Source organism: Ctenocephalides felis, unplaced genomic scaffold (genome assembly GCF_003426905.1).
Source record: "Ctenocephalides felis isolate EL2017-DRISC unplaced genomic scaffold, ASM342690v1 CF-g0.4_SCAFFOLD_00676, whole genome shotgun sequence".
NCBI classification, from domain to species: domain Eukaryota; kingdom Metazoa; phylum Arthropoda; class Insecta; order Siphonaptera; family Pulicidae; genus Ctenocephalides; species Ctenocephalides felis.
The window spans coordinates 3,197-19,401 of NW_020536830.1; the positions used below are offsets into that span (position 1 = coordinate 3,197).

General features: G+C 27.7%; 1 protein-coding gene across 1 annotated transcript; it reads left to right on the forward strand.

Moving 5' to 3' along the window:
* Positions 1–5,003: 5,003 nt before the first annotated feature.
* Positions 5,004–16,205, forward strand: LOC113367247 (high affinity copper uptake protein 1-like). Its single transcript, XM_026608875.1, has 3 exons — positions 5,004–5,170; positions 13,635–13,840; positions 15,723–16,205. Exons 1-3 carry the CDS (start codon positions 5,075–5,077, stop codon positions 15,922–15,924), a joined length of 504 nt encoding a protein of 167 aa, XP_026464660.1. The 5' UTR covers positions 5,004–5,074; the 3' UTR covers positions 15,925–16,205.

Sequence of the window (16,205 nt, forward strand, 5' to 3'; positions counted from 1 at the left end):
CCGAAAGAGTAGATCCTTTTCAAAGCCCCTGTTAGTGCTCCAATCTTTCTTACTATTTTGTTTATATGTTCTGTCCATATCAGTTTTTCATTTATTATCAGTCCTAAGTATTTTATGCTTTCCACTTTTTCTATTTCTGTATTATTGTCTTTAATATTTAGTTTAGTGTTCCCGGTATTTTGTATTTGTTTAAAATATCTGTATTTTGTTTTATCGATGTTAATTGTTAGTTTATTTTCAGTACTGTTTTCAGTGCTACTCGAAGTACATTTTCATATCCGTGTTTATAGTATCTTCGAGTCTTTTTTTATCCTTGTCTGCCTATACTATGGCAATATCGTCTGCATATAATATGTATCTTCCCTTTAGTTTTCCGCCTTTAAGATTATCGGTGTATAATAGATATAATAAAGGTCCTAATACAGAACCTTGTAGGACTCTACAGTTTATGCTACATCTTCCACTTGAGATTTCCCACCTTCGTCCTTACCACCCTTTGCATGAGGAAATCTTAATGCTGTAAGACAAATCCTCTACACCTAAATCAATTAGGTTTTTAAATAATATGCCATGATCCACTGTGTCAAAATCTTTTGTAAATCAATCAAAATTGCGGCTGTATGCATCATTTCCTCAAGGTTCTGACTGATGGTATTAATTAAATCTATTAGGGCACCTTGAGTATTTGATGAGAATAGGAAATCAATTGATATTTATCTATTTTTTCACTTGGAATATATCAAATGGGAATAGATATCGTACTGTTCGATATCAGGTTGCAATTAAAACTGATATTTTATCTGACTAAATATTAGAACAGTATTTCTTATAATTATAGTTCAGCAGAACACATAACCTAGCCCTAAGAGAAAATACAAGTTACGAAGTTCACAAAATTTATAACTTTTGAATAAAAAAATATTAAATGAAACTTTTATTAAAATGAAAACATAGGTAGTCATCTACAAACGGAAAGAAAATTGGAATTCAGCTTGGTGTTTAAGTATACATGGTTATATATATATCTTTGAACATTAGATATTATAAATTCGAATCATGATTCAATCAATCAATTATTAAAATAGTTTGCAATGTGTTTTGCAGATCTACCGATCGTATTCGACATGAAAGAATGCTATTTATTAGCTTGACTATAGATTCTCAAAAGAATCTGCTGAGCTCTGCGATGTGGTCTCATTAAATACTCCTTAATTGCCCTGGAAGGAATGTCACCTTAGACCTGTTAGACAGGGAAGCATAATCTAATTAAAATAGAATAAAACTTATGGTTTTCGTTCGCAAATTTAATTTAAATGAAATTTAGAAGTAAAATAAAAGGAAATTTTTAATGTGAATCTTATAAGAATGCCATTAAATCCAAATATAGTATAATTAAAATCATATTAGAATTATCCAAATCGGTTCATCCTTTCTCTGAAAAACAGGCATCATGTATGGATCTAATTAATAACTAATTATAGCCGTGTACTAAGACGTACCAAAATTTCAGAGAATTTTCTAAAGTAAAAATAAAACCGAAAATTATTTTTCGGTAATGTCAATAATTTACCCTATAAGAAAAAGAGAATATTTTACAGTGTACAAATTTTGCACACGGTTCCAATAAATATTTGCACACGTTTCGAAAACATCTTTGAATTGTCCCACCAGCACAATAGAAATAAATCATTTATCAGGTTGCAATTGAATGAAGATAAGTAAACAATTGCTTAGCGGATACTTAATGATAACAATTCTTCTGACAATGTTTCTATATATATATACTAGATGACCCGACAGACGTCCTGTACCCACATCTACAATGTATCCGCGGTAAAAGCACAATATTATTTTGGATTTTTCCACCCAAAATAATTGCTCGAATAAAGTTGCCTATATTCTTTATAATGTCGTATTATATATTTTAACTGGTTTTTAATAATTATAATATTTAAATTACATTTTCTTAGTAATGATTTAATATACATTATGATCAGGGACGTTCCTGGGGTCCTCAGGAGAATTTTTTTCTAGCGCCCCCCTCCTATTATTTTACCTGTTTTAACAGTTTATTATTATCATTAATTAATACTTGGTTTTTCAAAAATTTTACTTATTTATTTTGGTCATTTTATACGATTTATTTTATTGAGCAAATCATAGAGAGCAAAAAAATTCTAGCCTTTCATTATTAAACATAACAGTAGTTCTTTAGAATTATTTTAATTTAATTTTCTTTATTTAAAATATCCAAAATTGCATCTTTAATTTCTCCTAATTGATATCGTAAGGGCTGAATCATATGTATTCATCTTTACTTTTCCATTTGTTGTTTAAAAGTAAAATTTTTAACGTACTTTTAAAATATTGTGTAAAGATTAGCAAAAGATGTAAAGAATTTATATTATATTATATTTCTTGAATTATGGACATTTTGTCTTTTATTCTATTGAGCAAATCATAGAGAGCAAAAAAATTCTAGCCTATCATTATTGAACATAACCATAACATAACACTGGTACTACATGTTGGATTATTTTAATTTAATTTTATTTAAGATATCCAAAATTGCATCTTTAACTTCTCCTAATTGATATCGTAAGGGCCGAATTGTATGTATTCATATTTACTTTCCATTCGCTGTTTTAAAGTGAAATTTTTAACGTATTTTGAAAATATTTTGCAAAGATTAGTAAATGATGCAAAGAAATTATATATTTCTTCAATGATATTAAAAAAAAACTATATTAAAAAATTCATATCCGAATCTTGTGTTGGCGCCCCCTAAGGCGTGCGCTCGCATTTTTTGCATGTATCGCTTTCAAGGATGAACACGGGGTATTCTAATATTGTCTAGGGGTAGGACCGTCCCTGATTATTACTTAATTTCACATTCTAAGTGAATTAATTTGTCAAATCCTCTTCATATGTGTATCATTCAATATGTCATACATATACTGTATATATGTATTTTTATATTATTTTAATTATTTTTAATTATTTAATTTTATTTTTCTTATTCATAATCGTGAATTTATTATACATATTCTAATATGGCTCATAAGTAAATTAAAATTTTTGGCTGATGACTATTCATTTGTTTTCAATGCCAAACAATGTCTCAAATAATTTCAAATTCAAACATTTCTACAATATTACTAAATTTTTATAATCACATACAATCCTAAAAAAATCCCTTAACAAACTTCCGAAAGATTTATCAAAATCCGAATAATCGTTTGAGAAAAAGTATATTCACATACATCATTACAGAAAAAAATTATATATATAAGGTAACAATTTAATTATCTAGATACCATATTTTGCTGAAAAATTTAAGTATTTCAAGACATAGTTGCACGCACCTGGAAGAAAATGGTAATAAATTTGATCATGTTTTAGGTTCTTGGAATAAGCTGAAACTTTTCTTATAAAGGTTTTGCGTGGGGTTTTATAATTTATCAATCATCAAATATAAATTACACCCATTATTTATAAATTTTGTTTATGTCTGCAAATCTATAGAGAACGAGCTGCAGAAAAGAGTGTTATGAGCTGTTGTGATAATACCACTCTTAACTAATTGGTGTTTTAGATAGCAACCCAACGGTGGGCCTATCTATGTTTGTTATTAAAATTTGTTTAAATCTGATGTCTAGCATTTGCAAGCATATATATTTATTTTAAACTTCTCTTTTAAAGGTTTTATATAGGATTTATAATTTATCAATTATCAATTATTAATTGCACACATTTTTATAAATTTTGTTTATATCTGCAAATCTCTAGAGAACGAGCTGCAGAATACAGTCTTATGAACTGTCTTGATTATACTACTCTTAAATACTTGGCGTTTTAGATGGCAACCCAACGGTCGGCCTATCTATGTTTGTTAATAAAATTTCTTTAATTCTGATGCTCAGCATCTGTATGTATACATATTTATTTTATGCAAGAATGCCGGAGAAAGGTTATTTTTACTTTTAATTATATTTAAAATCTATATTTTCAAGTAAAAACCAATACCATTTATTAGTACTTGATATCAGGTTGTTCTAGGAGGTGGATAGTGATCTTAGGACTCTTCAAGGCCAAAGCTCTTACTAATAAACTGGAAAGACTCCTCAAATTATATAAAGTTTATATAAACTAATATTTTGTATCCATATCATGGATGTAACATTGACATGAACAAACATTTCTACCGGAAATTTTTGCGGTTAAAAATGTTATGGTTTCTAGTTACAAAATTTTTAATAACTTGTAATTAATAATATTAAATGTTTCATAATATGATCGTTGTTGAAAAAATAATGAAAAATAAAAAATTTAAAGAATGTATTATCACATTTTAAAACAGCCATACCTACATTGTCTGAATATTTATTAAACTTTGTTCCTAATTATTCAAAAATTCGAATATTACTGAAATGCAGTATTGGAATTGCAAATATTTACTATCGTTTAATGACACAATGCTACACAAATGCTTCTATCGAAATCAATATAGTTATCTCTATATTTTTTGCTCGGAGAAAAGAAAAAACAGATATTGTCTATTTTTCCCTTAAATTTTATCAGACGGATGTTCAAGTATATAAATAATTTTGATAGATAATCTAAAAACCACATTGCCGCAACATAATTGATAAAGTGAATACCTGACCGCGTGAAGCAACATTTGTGTCAATAACAATGAAATAGGAGTCAAAATATTATAAAATAATAATAAATAAACATTTATAACTAAACCACATATTAATATTGACACGTGTTTTTTGTGCAAACACCTTAAAATATTAAACTTATTAAATATCAAGTTGTGCAACTCACGTAAATAAAAACAAACTATAAAAAATAGTTAAAATATATGTTTTTGAATTAAATTTATTGCACATAATATAGAGAGCCACAAATTACTTCAGTGAACAGTAGTACATTTTCAATCTAACATCGTAGTATTTAATTTAAAATAATAACAATAGTTTTTCAACAAAAGCGATTGCTCAGTTGAGCCATCAAGCGAACGTCTTGGTAAATTAACTTTGGAAATAGTGAGTCTTTTGAACGCAAGATGTCAGGCCACGAAGGTCACGGGGATGGTGGTCATGATGGCCATGAAGGTCATGGAAGTGATGGAGGACACGAAGGACATTCCATGGAGATGACGGTAGAAATCCTAACAATTATTTATATAATATAAAATATTTTAAAATTTTTAAAATTGTAATTCCTGTAAAATTTTTTTTTTTTTTTAAATAGTAATCTTTTTTAATCTTTTGAAAAATTGCTGGAACTTTTTGTAAAATTTTTTTTAAAAAAAAAAAGAAAAATCTTTTGAAAAAATTTTTTTTTGATTTTAAATTTTTGGAAATTTGACTTTTTTGGAAAAAAAACTTTTGAATTTTTTATTTTTTTTTATTTAATATTGAAGCGCGTAAGCACTGCGTCGGCGTCTAAAGGACAAACGATGTTACGGAACCCATAGAAATGTAAACAAAATTTATACTTATTATTAAAATCTCTATAAATATCTGATCATTTTATGTGCATATGTCTAATGATCATTTTTGACCGCCAAATTGCATTATATTTTTTTTACTAGATCCTCGAAATCTCTAGACCTGCCTTCCTAAAAATTAATCAGTTCTTCATCTTGTCAATACAAGTAAAATTTTTTTTGAATTATTAAAATCGGACGTTCCGTTCACTTAAAAACTTTATTAAACCGTCCTTGGCACTTTTTGCTCCTTATCTTCGGACGGCTAGACCTGCATTTTCCAAAAACTAATCAGCACGTCTCCTTATCAATACAAATCGATTTTTTTTAAATTATTCAAATCGGTTGATCCGTCTTCCCGAAATCGTCAACGAAAATTTGTATCAGCCCCACACACGCGCACACACACATCCATTTTTTTCTATGGTATGCCAAAATGTTCAGAAACCTTTAAAACGTAAGATATGAAAATTTTCATTTTCGATTTTTTTGCGATTACTATAAATTACCTACGGGAAGTTAATTAATTTGTAAGGTTAAAATAGGGCTGGAATCTCTATATTGAACTGAAATGGAAAAAGCTTTCTTAGGATTTTCTAAAATTTTATTGGCTAGTTTAAAAGGAAAGTTGCGGAACATTCTTATACGTAAACATAATTGACTTAATCAATAACAATTATCTTTCAACTGTTTAGAATTAATTCAAAAATAACTTTTTCGCTTTCACAAAAAAATACGACTTCCAATTGTTGTCTTTTAAACTTACTTAACACTACTGTAATTGTATAAATTAAATTAATTTGTTTAATACATTACATTTCAACTATTTCATATTCTAAACATGTATTTTATTTAAGAGTGGACGTCAACTGTAATTAGTAGCTACTTACGAAACACAGAGCGTACATCGTTTTCAACTTATAATTACGAAGAAACGGCCAGGCAGATCTTTACCAAAAACAATATTTGAATTTTTAAAATCGATTCAGGATTATAGGCAAAAACGTAAGCGAAAAATTCTACACTTTCCTGATAAATTATAAAGAAATAGCTCAGCCGATCGTCGCGCAAAACAAATCAACCCTAGTTCTTATCAAGTTTTGATAAGTGGTCTCATTCAATTCAGAATGACTTGAAATGTCAAAAAAACATGAAATTAGCATATCAGATTTTCTGGTAAAAACAATTGTTTCTTGTGGAAATTGATGACCACAAAAATGTTTTCAGACATTATCAACTTAATTGCTCTGGTTTTGTTATTTGTATTATAGACCCTAAGTCATATAAAAAGTAATTTCATTCTTTCGAGGTGAGGGATAGGAGGCACCCTAGACAATATAATAATCACGGCGTGGGCGGCACGAAGGACTTTCTATTGAGATAACGATATGTATATATTCTTATACTTCTTAATAATATATTGATACCATATTAAGTTTATGTTTTTGCCAAAAAAAATCTGATTTGCTTAATTTTCGTGATATTATAGTAATTCACTACTTGCAATTTCTTTAACTTATTTGTTTGATCAAAATCAATTACATCGGTAGAAATATTTCAATATTGATAAGCGTTTTTAATATATTGACTCGTACTTTCCCAGATCCAGATCTTAAAATCTGGATAGTATGAGTCAATATATTGAAAATGCTTATCAATATTTAAAATGCTTATCAAGGCATAATATATATATTACATGTTAATATTCAATTTTCTTACCAGTAGCTTAAGTTATGAAATTATCAATATGTACTACATTACAAATTTACTCTACATAGTTATAGACGTTTATATAAATAAATAATCTAATTAGTCTGCGAGGTGTAATAACATATACTAGGGAATGCAATACCGGTTTACCGGTATACCGAATTACCGGTAAACCGCTTAATTTTTCGACGGTAATTTTACCGGTAAATAACTTAAAAATACCGGTATTTTCGATATTTTTACATGGCGCTTGTGGATACATGTTACATATGTACATGTTTTAAATCCCATGATCGCTGACAAGAAATATCACTTCACGCTGTTGTGTTATATAAACATGTGTCAAAATATTATCTCGACTCGTCATTAAACTGAATATTTATTACTTTTCAAAGGGCTTCATATCGTATTTCAATAAATAGAACGGACTAATCAATAATGATGTTATTATCTTATATAAAAATGTAACGGATTTTTAAAGTGACATGGGCTTACTAGTGGGTAATACATACTAACTTAATACATGCTAATCATAATTATCGAAAGTATTTTTTTTAAAAAACAGATTGTAATTTAATCCTGAAAATTTAAAAAAAAATTAAATATATTTCACGTACAAAGTGTCGCATTTTGAGAATAGTATAGGATCATTGATTTTGATAAAAAGTACTCAATAGTCAATATTGAGTAGTATTAATACTTTTGTTACTGTTATTTTAGCAACGATTATTTTTTCAGCACTCGATATCGATAATTTGTCTCGACTCTTCTAGCACTAGTTATATAGTAACTCGGAGAAACATTATTTTTTTAGTGTATTTACTTATTTAAATTTATTCGGAGAACTACTATTTTCTTTAGGCATTAATTCGGGGAATTATTTTTCTTTGTGGAAGTTACTAGAGTGCCAATTGAAATATCGTCTAATACAACTCCACAGCCATTTGTTCATTGCAAAGTGTTTTGTCAGTACGTAGATACAAATTGAGATCGAAAGTTGTTTAGTTATATTAATTTAGTGAAATAATTGTTTTAGAATAGAAATTAGTAGTTCAGTGCAAAGTTATTTTTCAACGCATAGATACAATTTTGTAGTGAAGTTTGATAAATTTGTGCTTGTGCGAAATTATAAATTGACTAAATTAATTATTTGAGAATATATTTTTTTAATTCAGTGCGGAGTGTTTTTCCAATAAGTGAAGTTTTAAGTAATTTTAGGAAAGTTTGTTTACTTCGTGCTTGTGGAAAATTATTAATTTTAAAACAATTGTTTTTTAATCAAAAGTATGAATTCAGAAACCAATATATTTCAAGAACATAAGAAAGGAAACGAGGTGAATTCTGTGTGGCATTATTATTTAGTTGCCAAACAAGGACAAGTAGCAAAATGTGTTAGGGGGGTACATCTAAAACTTGCATATGAACATTTATTAACAATACCGCCAACAAGCGTGGAGTCGGAAAGAGCTTTTTCAGCTGCTCAACATATAAATACCAAAATAAGATCGAGATTAGACGACGGTACGTTAGATCATATTTGTTTTTTAAAATCTTATTTATTTCGCATAAGTAATTATAATAAACTATTTTTATTCATGTAATTATATTTTATTAATTTTTATATTATTTTGTTACATTATTATTAAAAATAAATGTTTTGTTGTTCAATTGTTCTTTTATTCTTTGGTTTTTATTATTATTATTTTTTATCTTTATTAGGTCTGTTTTTTATATTTGTATAAGTAACTTTCAATTTTGTTTACATTTTTTAAAAATAATCTTATTACCGGTAATTTACCGGTTTACCGGTTTTAAAAGTCGAAAATATCGAAATACCGGTAATTAAATTTTTGATCGGTATTGCATTCCCTAACATATACTAAATATTAGTTCGCGTATATAGCAAAAACAAATGATAAAATTATTATATGAATAATAAATTTTCAGAGCTTCAATGTCAATATAAATAAATCGCAAATTTAATTAAATTAATATGAATTTGCAATATGCTAAGTAGATATATAAGTAGAAATTTTATAAGAAATACGTTTTTATAAGAAAATTTTGATAAAACACTCTTTGAGAATTTCATAGATCAAAATAGGGCCGTCAGTAATTAATATTATAAATATTCTTTTTTAAAAAGAAATGTATTCGATAAAAAAAATATTTTTGTGATATTGAATTCATTGTAGATTTTTTTATTAAATATCCTACAAATAATTTATGTGTTTATTCGTAACTTTTGAAACAATTCTGTGGAAAATATAAAATAGTCCAAAGAAACAAAATTAGTTTTACAAGTTATGAAATTGTTTTGAAATATAAATATTAACATATATCAGTGAATTAAAATATATAGATTTATATATACTAAACGTTTGGATTAGTTTGATGATTTAAAATAATAGGAATAATGCGTCTTTAAAGGTTAAGTTCTCTATAATTTCATATATTGTAATATTTTGTAATCATTTCTTGGTAATATTATAATAAACTAACTTTTGCAACAAAATGTTTAAATATGTGTTTATAAGTGTGTAAAGAACCTTGCAAGTTTTAAGATAACTAGAAATGAGATACTTTTTTATTTATTATATTTGGTATAGTAACTTTTTAAATTGTTTATTCTTCAATTATAAATATTATCCTTTCCACTCGGATGCCATAGGCCATAAAATACATATTAATTTCGGAACTCCCGATTGGAAAGGTTTAATTGACAAAAATATAAAAAAATCGTACTTCTATATATTCTTCTATATCCTCTATATCTTCATCATATATATTAATTATGCATATGCTTTTATATAAAATAACAAAAGTGAAAAAAAAATTCTTATCTTCGTTAGCTTACTTAGTGATATGAACAAAAATAAGTAAGTAAGTAAGTCGATTTACTGTTCGAAATGTATTAAATGAAGTTGAAAATATTTTTATAATAACAATTAATTTAACATTTTTACGCAAAACAGGAAATGTATATCAAATATGTAACCATAAAATGTATCACGGTTGATTATAATTTATTAAGATAAATATGTAACCACATAAAGCATTATACGCAAAAAAGCGACATAAGAATGGAACTGGTTAGGAAATTGCTAGTCCTTGCCAATTTTAATAAATATTGTTAAAAATTTCATTAATAAATAATATTAGTAAAAATCCTAAAAAATTTCAAACAATTTCTTAATTATTTATTATATTAAATTTAATAATTTAAAACTAAATTACAGAATACTAATATAATTTCTAAACTTTCTCAACATAGTTTGATTCGTTTTTCTTTTTTTTTATTTGTTCAACCTAATAGTTAATTTAATTTATTTAATTTAATATATGAGTCTTGAAAATCCAAACTCTAAAAACCAAATTCTTAACTTCGATTTTTAATTTTGATATTAAATAGATTGGAATATTTAATTAATATAATCAATAATTTAAATTTTTTATTTTATTAATGATTACTATGTAATATCTTGTATCCATAACAAGTATTCTATTAAAGATTTGTTGCATGGAAACGTAAATATTTGATCAATTTGCGGATTTGCAATCAAATTTTCTATTTTCATATCAATTTCGTCAAGATTTGAAAGATAACATTGGTTTTCATCCAAATAAATTTGACAACGGCGTCTGTTTTAAAATTAATTATGGCCTCTAGATTTTTATAGACATTAAAAAAATGACACTAACTAATAAAAAATGTCATATATACGGGGAGACCTAGAACTCAACGTGAAGCTGAAATAATAGTGCAGTAAACGGAGAGGAAAAAAGGGTATAACCTCTGAATTTTTTTACTGTGCTCCGAATTGAATGAAATTTTGGAATTAGGTTCATCTTACCACCAAGTTCAAAAGTGAAAACAATTCGGGTTGCGCCATCACCCCCCAGGGGGATGACACCCCCTCTCAATTGTGTAATTACATTTTTTTAAAATAACGTCGGAAATCGATAGAAGAACTAGTTATAAGAAAAAAATGTCTTTTATAGTTTTTCAAAAAAACTAATACTTTTCAAGTTACTGGCCACTAAATATTAATATATTTTTGGTGTTTTTCTTCGTTTTTTTGCAAATATCTCCTAAAATATACATTTTAACGAAAATCATGTTATGAACAAAATAATTTCAATAAAAATCTTAATAAATCGGTATTACATAAAGTGTTCTAGGAAAAATATTAAGCAAGATTTGAAAGAGCAAAGTCGTTTTTTATTTCGTTCAAGATTTAATTATTGTATTTAAAGCCATCTAGTGTCGAGGTTTTATATTTTATGCATTTCGGTGAAATTGAGTTTTATTGTGCTCAACATAAGCTTTAAAATGAGTGCTGTTACAAGTTTTTTGCGTGTAAAATGAGTGAGCTATCGTGCAAATAAGAAGCATATACGAGGTTTTTTTCTTTTAAATCACATAGTTTAATGTGCGCCATTTCCACCAGAATTAAAGTAATTCACATTCCATCTAGAATTCACTTCATTATAGACATCTTAATGGATTCTAGCAGATTCACTACTTTAGTACAAACTATTTTCAGAAAACTCACGATTTTATAAAAACTTTTTTTTCCAATTTGCGCGGCCGCGCAGTCTTTAAACATTCATAACTCTGTCAATTTTTGTGTGAAAGAAAAATAATAAATAACAAAAATAAGCCAGAAAGATCCCTTTGATTTTTATCTATATGCTTTTATACGTATCTTTTATTTTTTTTGAGATATAATGAAAATAATTTCGATTTTTTTAAAAATTGGAAAAAAAAGTTTTTATAAAATCGTGAGTTTTCTGAACATAGTTTGTACTAAAGTAGTGAATCTGCCAGAATCCATCAAGATGTCTATAATGAAGTGAATTCTAAATGGTATGTAAATTACTTTCATTCTGGTGGAAATGGCGCTCATTAAACCATATGATTTAAAAGAAAAAAACTTCGTATATGCTTCTTATTTGCACGATAGCTCACTCATTTTACACGCAAAAAACTTGTAACAGCACTCATTTTAAAGCTTATGTTGAGCACTATAAAACCCAATTTCACCGAAACGCATAAAATGTAAAACCTCGACACTAGATGGCTTTAAATACAACAATTAAATCTTGAACGAAATAAAAAACAACTTTGCTCTTTCAAATCTTTCTCAATATTTTTCCTAGAAAAATTTATGTAATACCGATTTATTAAGATTTTTACTGACATTATTTCGTTCATTACATGATTTTCGTTAAAATGTATATTTTAGGAAATATTTGCAAAAAAACGAAGAAAAACGCCAAAAATATATGAATCTTTAGTGGCCAGTAACTTGAAAAGTATTAGTTTTTTTTGAAAAACTATAAAAGACATTTTTTCTTATAATTAGTTCTTCTATCGATTTCCGACGTTATTTTGAAAAAATGTAATTACACAATTGAGAGGGGGTGTCATCCCCTTGGGGGGTGATGGCGCAACCCGAATTGTTTTCACTTTTGAACTTGAGGGTAAGATGAACCTAATTCCAAAATTTCATTCAATTCGGAGCACCGTAAAAAAATTCAGACCTAAAACGCTCCGTTTACTGCACTATAAGGTGATAGTCTTGATACAATTCTCACTTAGTTTGAAAATAATGAGCTTTTAGGTACAGCATAGAGGTTTGGTAAAAATGTAACCATGTTTTAGTTATTGTGGTTAATATTTATTATTTTGTTCATTTAGTCCTCCTCGTAAATAACGTTTATAAGACCACAACCAAAAATAATGACCAAATTGCCTAAAGTTTTCAAGAATTAAAACTCTTTGTTGCACCAATAATTTAAAATTTTCAAAAATGGTCAACTTGATAGGCCCTCCTTTGAAAAAATGCACTAAAGTATGATAACAAATTTCATATAAATTTGCATAATAAGAAAAGAGTAAAAAATTACAATATAAAAATCTTTCAAATAGTCTTTGAATTTTCAAAATCAAAAAAATGTAAAGATTTAAAATTTTTGAAGTCGTTTTGAACAATAGTTTCAGTTTTGAATCACATGCAAACACACAAATCCTTCACGCCATTTCGGTGTCAAATGACTCAGAATGACTTTGCGTCGTCGAGAAAGCACAGACATAGCATATCAGATTTTTTGGCGAAAACTTCAGGAATACCGATGAATACATTTCAGAAGCTTTTTCAAGCACAAAAAAAATGCAACTAAAAAAAACTATTAAATCTACTCGTAGCGACTAAAGCAGCTTTCTTATAATAAGATAATTGAAAAATGTTCCAATATTTTCTTATATTTAAGTTTTCTATAAACATACGGATAATATTTTACAAAACAATACCAGTTTGTACTTCAATTCCCAAACCGATATAACTATACACAATCCAATTAATCACGGTGGAATTTTATTTATTTATATATTGTTAATTGTTTGTCGTTTTATTTACAGTTCGTGACTGGTACGAGTGTGGTGATGTTGTGGGATTGGCACGTTGATGGAGCAGGAGAAATGTTTGGAGCATGTGTCGCAATGTTTATAATTGCCATTTTGTACGAAGGACTAAAATATCTTAGAGAACGACTTCTATACGTGGGTCGTGCCGAAAAAGGTGAATGCAGTGGACCACAGTGCAATGGACCCCCTACTAATGTCAAGTGAGTTTTATATTTTTTTAGCACTGCCCAATCGTGCAGAAATTAAATTCAAAGATTAAGATTACACTTTTTTAAATTCCCGTAACTTATAGTAATGGGCCGAAAATCGAAAATAAAACTTTTGCACCTCAGAGATACCTCAGAAAAAATGGATGCGTGTATGTGTTTTGTAAGTCCGCATTTTTCGTCCACGTTTTCGGGCGTACGGACAAACCCATCTGAATGGTTCAAAAAACATTCGATTCCTATTGATAATGAGATATGCTGATTAGTTTTTGACAAAGCAAAGAGTGCAAAAAATAGAAAACGAGTTTTTGAGAGAAAATAAAATGGATTTTTTTTCCAAAAGCAATTGTTTCGTCAACACACGCAAAAAGATTTTTGAATCATTCATACCGGATGCTTAGTTCTCTCGAAAACTGCCATTTTTTGCGCGTTTTGCACGATATCTCCAAAACGACTGGACCTGCCTTTGCCAAAAACTAATCACCAATTCTCCCCTTCATTACAAATTGAATGTTTTTTTAGATCATTCAAATCAAGTGCTCCCTTCTCTCAAAAATTTGATTTTTATTATCTGCACTCTTTGCACCGTATCTCCGAAAAAACTAGACCTGCATTTGGCAAAAACTCTTCAGCACATTACCTTATCAATAGAAATCCAATGTATTTTGAACCATTCAAATCGATTGAACCGTATCCATACCTACATACACACACATTCATTTTTTCTGAGATATGCCAAAATGTTCAAAAACCTTCAAAACATGAAGAAATGTAAAAAAAAATATTTTCGATTTTCACCTATTACTATAACTTAAACACGTGGTTAGTTGTAATTTCTAGAAAATGATTAATGGTGAAATAATGAACAACAGTTGTGAAATTATTTTAACTTACAACTATCCATTCTTATTTTGTAGAAATCCAATTAGTGGATCTCAAGATATTTTAATTAAAAAAAGTTAAAACTAGCTCCAAGCTTTCCTATTATCCATATGTCTGTTGTGATGGGAGACATTAACATTTTGACCGCTACGCTATGCAGCTATGCAGCGCGACCGCGCTGTCATTTTAGTGCGAAGACATTCGGTAGACACTAATTTGGTTATATACTTGTATCTATTTTAATTGTTTTCAACAATTATTTTTTAGTTAGATTAAATCTCTATCTAAAAAATGTTAAATGAAATATGTAAATCGATAAATTATTGCGGAAGTTATAAAGTTTTTAATTTCTCATTTATTAAATACACAAATTTTCTCTGGCAAAACAACTAGAATGTCTTACATTTTTGTAGATATTTGATAGATAGATCCTACAATTTATTGAAACTGATATTATTATAGTAAAATGTAAAGTGGTTTACAGATCTTTTATAATTTTGAAAACAGCAAGAAACGATTTAAAAAAAATGTTTTTCAACTAGCATATAATACTATAAAAGTAACAGTAAAAAATATAATAAATGTACATTTATATGCGCTTATAATGAATTTGAATTGAGATCTAGCATCAAAATTATTTAATGATCTAAACTTTAAAATATAAATTCAATTATTAATTATTTGTATACAATTATTTGTTTTTTTTTTTTCAAAAATTACTCTCATTGTCAGTCATTCATATTTTTCTTTCTTTTCTTATTTAATATGCTTTAGTAATTTTCCGTTTGAGCGGGATTCAAAATATATCTAGTCGTATTTACTATTACTATCTATTTATTCAGGCCGATAAGATTCGATCAATATTTGTAAATGCAATTTCGATAAGATTATTTATGATTTCAGTCAACTATAAATGATTAATTTTGATTTATAATCACATTATTTAGCAATCAAATTTATTGTTTGATAATTAACATAATGATTTGTATTTCAGGGCTGCGATTTTAAATTGGCGCCATTTTGTGCAAACCCTGCTGCACTTCCTCCAAGTCGCGATATCATATATTCTCATGTTGGTAGTCATGACATACAACGTTTGGCTATGCTTAGCAATTGTGCTAGGCGCTGCTGTCGGTTATTTCCTGTTCGGATGGATCCGGAACAGTTCGTACGAAATAACTGAACATTGTCATTAAATATATAAATCAAGTACGGAAGTAGAACCATCTTTATAGAATATATATACAGGGAACCCCCGCATAACATGGTACATCTATAACACGGATTCGATCTAACAGGGTTTGAGAAGTGAGCAAAACCCCATTAAAATAAAAAATATAATAAAACCTATGAAATTCAAACTTTATTTAATCTAAAATTAAAATTAAAACATAACTAATTTGATATTTATTATTCGAGCGCATACGTTCTATCGAAAAAAATCTAGGCTTATCCGAACAGTTAGTCAATTAGTCTT

Coding starts and splice junctions, on each gene's coding strand:
- LOC113367247 (XM_026608875.1), top strand. CDS start 5,075: ATGTCAGGCCACGAAGGTCACGGGGATGGTGGTCATGATGGCCATGAA. Junction 5,171..13,634: donor GACATTCCATGGAGATGACG/GTAGAAATCCTA, acceptor TTTTATTTACAG/TTCGTGACTGGTACGAGTGT. Junction 13,841..15,722: donor GGACCCCCTACTAATGTCAA/GTGAGTTTTATA, acceptor TTTGTATTTCAG/GGCTGCGATTTTAAATTGGC.